The 4,929-nt window shown below is 42.2% G+C and overlaps 1 protein-coding gene across 3 annotated transcripts; it reads left to right on the forward strand.

Moving 5' to 3' along the window:
- Positions 1-4,435, forward strand: ppox (protoporphyrinogen oxidase). Of its 3 annotated transcripts, none has more exons than XM_010766136.1 (8): positions 1-100; positions 1,433-1,519; positions 1,768-1,902; positions 2,060-2,175; positions 2,473-2,605; positions 2,759-2,903; positions 3,104-3,297; positions 4,018-4,205. In XM_010766136.1, exons 2-8 carry the CDS (start codon positions 1,436-1,438, stop codon positions 4,114-4,116), a joined length of 906 nt encoding a protein of 301 aa, XP_010764438.1. In that variant the 5' UTR covers positions 1-100; positions 1,433-1,435; the 3' UTR covers positions 4,117-4,205. The 3 variants fall into 3 exon arrangements, with proteins under 3 accessions (XP_010764438.1, XP_010764439.1, XP_010764437.1); XM_010766137.1 differs by having other exon boundaries at positions 7-100; positions 1,430-1,519; positions 4,018-4,435; XM_010766135.1 differs by having other exon boundaries at positions 34-100; positions 1,376-1,519; positions 4,018-4,211.
- The last annotated feature ends 494 nt before the right edge of the window (positions 4,436-4,929 follow it).

The raw sequence follows: 4,929 nt of genomic DNA on the forward strand, positions 1-4,929 counted from the left end.
CACCTGTAGCTGTTCGCGAACCGCGAAAGAATCCAGAGAAGAAGAAGAATGTTGTGCTGCTTATGTGATACTCTTCGTTCATCCAGCGCCTAAAACAAAGGTAACACCGTGACCTTTTATTCTTTTTCCATTACTATAATTAAGCCAGTGTCAGTGTTGGTGTGTGTGTTTGATAGTAGCTGTCTGCGAACGAAGTCTGTCTCTTTTTAGCAACGATACAGTCATCCTGTGTTTGTGTTACATATGCTGTTTATCTAACTGTCTGCAGCAGGTAAAGCTCCCTGTGCTACTGACAGCACTAACCAGCCTCCACAAGTTCACTTCCGATATACATTTCTTTTTCTTTTTCTTTAATATGAGCCTCTTTTATAATATATATTATATATATATATAACAATATGCAGACAGTATAGTCCCTGTTCAGCTTCTCTGAGCTGCCCTCATAGTGCTACAGTTTTACACAGGATCTTTTATGGCACCATTATATGTCATTAACTTGCACATAAATGTGGCCTGACAATGCGAGTTGGACAGGAAGCTATGGAAGTTAGTAGGCTACCATTACATATGAGCAAAGGTGGAAAAAGTACTAAAGTAATAGAAAAAGTACCACAGTGTGGAATACTCTGTTACAAATAAAAGTCCTGCTATCAAAATGTTACTCAGGTAAAAGTAGCAAAGTCAGAAATATACTTAAAGTACTAAAAGTAAAAGTAGTCATTCTGCAGATTGGTCCATTTCAGAATAATATATGATGTTTTATAATAATTGATCATTAAAGTGTTATCAAAGCTGGTAAAGGTGCAGCTAGTTGTAATGACTTTGTATACTGCAGGGTAGCTTGTGAATTTACTCCAGGTGGAACTAAAGTCTGATTTAACACTTGATTATATTTCAATCCAAATATGCAAAGTAACTAAAGGTATTAAATAAATGAAGTGGAGTAAAAGTACACCATTTACCTCTCAATTGTATTCGAGTAGAAGTACAAAGTAGCTAAACATGAGACAACAAAAAGTACAAGTCTGTCAAAATTGTACCTAAGTACAGTACTTGAGTAAATATACGTACACCACTGGAAATATGAGATATTACATCCTTCGTCCAAAGAGCAAATATGGGTGAGACTAAAAGCAGGAACTGTGATAGGTATGCAACATATTATGGGGACTCAGAATATTAAATGATACTTATTACAATTATTCTTGATATTAGTATTATTATCTCTATCTGTTATTAATATCTGCTGTTTTACCTAAATGAAACTGTCATGGATGCTAGAAGTGCAGCTGACCTCAGGACAGTTGGGCAGACAACATAGTGCCGAGTCATGATCTGTATCAACAGGCTGCTGAGTCATTATCTGTATCAACAGGCTGCGTTCAGCAGACACACCCGGTAGCTCTGAACTCTGTTCTGTGTTTGCCAGCAGCCAATGACTACAGTTGCAGTACTTGGAGGGGGGATTGGGGGTTTGGCAGCATCCTACTACCTATGCAAGAGCACCCAGGTTACCAAGGTAACACACACACACGCGCGCACGCACAGACTATCTTTAACTAGGGCCTTCTTCAGTGAGGAAAGTGATATGTGCCTTGGAAGAATAACTGCAGGGAGGGAAATATTTGATGTGTAAAATATTGAAAATAAACCAAAGGACTAAACATAATAAGATTTACCTGAAACACATCACCACTGCATTTGACTACATTTGTCTTACCTTTCTGTGTATGTTTCACGTTTCAAACACAAATAGTTTTCCTCCAGGTAATTGTTCTTGAGTCCAGCAGTCGCTTCGGAGGTTGGCTGAGCTCCACCAGGAGGTCGGATGGCGCCGTGTTTGAACATGGACCCAGAGGGATCCGACCTGCGGGGGCAGTGGGACGCAACACCCTCAATATGGTACGGTAAAAGGAACTTAGGAATCTTTTAAAGTTTACGGAAGGTATAACTTTATCTATATCCAGGACACTGTTGTTGAGATGCAGGCAGATACGGGTAGGAATTGAAGGGTTCTGAAGACCCAGTAGTGAATTTTCTGTGTGATGTGTGTGTTTAGGTCGATGATCTGGGTCTCGGCGGGGAAATTCTGCCGGTCGACTACAGTCATGTCGCCTCTAAGAACAGATATGTGTACTTGAACAAACAGCTGCACAGGATGCCTTCAGGGATAAGGTGAGACTGTAGAAAAGTGTTGTGCCATGACAGGCCATTCACCGATAATGACACACAACAGGGATAACACCTCCCTGCTGAGTAGCTAGGGAATGCATTTGACCTTCATGAGCTGTGGGATCGTACCTGGTACAGTGGCTGCAGAACTGTCTGAATGTTCAGTTAAAGGTGAAATGGACATGATGGTGACATTACAAGGACATTTCGGTTGCTAACTAACAATCTGATCCTTTGCCTGATTAATTAATTAATTTCTATTTCTCTCTCTCTCTTCCCATCTCTTCGTCTCTCTTTCAGTGGACTTCTGCGCACTGTGCCCCCTTTCTCTCGTCCCCTACTGTTGAACGTTGCCAAGGAGATACTAGTGAGGAAAGGCAAGGAGGATGACGAGTCCATCCATTCATTTGTTTCTCGGAGGCTTGGAAAGGAGGTGATCTTTCTCAAAGAATATACAGGATAGACTTACATAAGATGAACTCATTAACCAGAATGAAATCAGATTCACTTTTATTTGACACCAGTAGTCTGTCTCATGTGGTGATAAATACTGCCATTGTCTGACCTCTCCTTCCTCTGTGTGCAGCTGGCAGACATAGCTGTGGACAGTTTGTGTCGGGGTGTGTTTGCGGGTGACTGCAGGAAGTTGAGCGTGCGTTCTTGCTTCCCTGTCTTGTTCAATGCAGAGCAGCGCAGAGGCTCTCTGACGCTGGGCATGCTGCTGGGCTCAGGTACCGCTGCTACACTCTTGCTTTATTTTTTTGTTATGTGAGGGGAACACGACACAAGAGACAATGTACGCTCTCATACAAGCACCTTAAAGAGGCCCTATTACACTTTCTGGGTTTTCCCTTCAGCTCAGTGAGAGTCATGGTGGTATAACATTGTCTGGAATCTGTGCCTTATAAAGTTGTATGTGTGAAACGTGCAGGTCCCACTCCAGCGCTCCCCCCCGGCCCTCTGGCTCAGAGATCCCAGACAGAGTCGTGGGCCCAGTGGTCTCTGCGCAGTGGGATGCAGTCATTCCCAGAATCCCTCAGTGAGTTCCTCCAACAGAGCGGGAAAGTGCAGCTGCACAGAGACGCTGGCGTGCAGCACATCACTCATGCAGCCTCTGGGTGGAAGGTCAGTGAGGAGACTCAACCTTTAACTCTGCAGTGTTTGCTCTCCAGAGGGGCAGATCTGGAAATCTCCTTCTTAAGAGGGACGCATTCCAGATTACTGAACCTTTTTCAAACCAAAGGGTTAACGGAAAAATCTCTAAATGTGGGTTTAAAGAATATAGGAAGCATTAAATATGTTTTGTTTGTACATGTTGTACAAACATACATTGTCCCCTTTATGATGATTTGTTATAACATTAGTTAGCCCCTGACTTATCTAATACAATCATTAATGTTGTTACTTTGTGAAAGTCATAGTAGTCATTCAAATAAAGGGTAAAGTAAGAGTAAAAGAAAACAGGCTGTCTGACAGACACCCTGACTTCCTGCTCCTACACCACTTTAACTACATTATCTACAATACCATCTGTCCCTTTCAGCTTATTATTTGTTAACACAGTGTTGTAAGAACAAAAAGAAAATATGCTTTTTATTTAGGATATTTATTAGGATTCTCCTTGATTATTTTGTTTAGGTATAGTACTTGAAGCTAATTGAATTGATGTGAATTGCTATATTTAATGGTTATTCTGCATTGTGGTGCTACATATTTGTGTAATACACATCTAATGTCTTTCTAATACACGTTTTATTGTGATAAAAGACTATGGAAATAAGAAATGATTTCAAGGCAAGTGCATTAAGGATCCCCAACATGTTCTCTGTGTGTGTGTTTGTGAAGATCGAATTAGAGGATGGAGTCATTTCAGCTGACCACATCATCTCTGCAATGCCTGCTAAAGGTAATTTTTCTTACATGAACACAGAAGAGAATTCATGATATGCCAGACCAGAGGTCGCGTTAACCGAATATATTCCATCTATGACGGAATTATTTCGACAATGACGGAAAAATCTGAAAGCAGTCCATCATTTTGACGGATTACAACAAACTCAGAACAGCGCCAAAGTTTCCCCCGCAGCAGGGCTCCGGTGTTATGCCCTTATGTCGTTTCCAGACCTGACTATGCCGTACAAATCATTGAAATGTCTGGGAGTGTATGCTTTACGCTGTGAAGCGCTCCCGCGAGGTGCAGTGGGCATGCACAACACGGCATAATAACACCGGCGCTAATCCCCCCCCGTTGACAGTTCACGAGCGTGCTCTAATCCCCCCCGTCAGTTGTGTACAGACCGACGGGTAATAATGGATTTTGACGGAAATGTTACGATCCTGTCCGTCAAAATGACGGGCAGCGAAAAAGTCTAGCGCAACCTCTGTTCCAGACAGACAGATACACACACACACACACACACACACACACACACACACACACACACACACACACACACACACACACACACACACACACACACACACACACACACACACACATTGTGCTCCACAGTGGGTCTCATGATGACTCACAAACTCAGCCACATACAGTGCATCTGGAAGTACAACCTTCCTTTTTTCCCAATTTGTTATGTTACAGTAGGTTTTGTTCTCAATGTCCACACACAAAACCCCATAACGACAAAGCGACGTTTTAAAGATTATGCCGTGTTAAAAATCCATCATCATCCTTCTCCGCTTTTCCGTGGTGACACACACTCTATGCTGACACACACTCTATTATCTAACACATATGGA

The sequence above is a fragment of the Notothenia coriiceps genome, unplaced genomic scaffold, assembly GCF_000735185.1.
Source record: "Notothenia coriiceps isolate Sejong01 unplaced genomic scaffold, NC01 NC01_scaffold00003124, whole genome shotgun sequence".
NCBI classification, from domain to species: domain Eukaryota; kingdom Metazoa; phylum Chordata; class Actinopteri; order Perciformes; family Nototheniidae; genus Notothenia; species Notothenia coriiceps.

What these genes read in the sequence shown, in the direction of transcription:
- ppox (XM_010766136.1), top strand. Translation starts at nt 1,436, where the DNA reads ATGACTACAGTTGCAGTACTTGGAGGGGGGATTGGGGGTTTGGCAGCA. An exon ending in AGGATGCCTTCAGGGATAAG is followed by an intron (nt 2,176 to 2,472) that starts GTGAGACTGTAG and finishes TCTCTCTTTCAG; the next exon opens with TGGACTTCTGCGCACTGTGC. An exon ending in ATGCAGCCTCTGGGTGGAAG is followed by an intron (nt 3,298 to 4,017) that starts GTCAGTGAGGAG and finishes GTGTTTGTGAAG; the next exon opens with ATCGAATTAGAGGATGGAGT.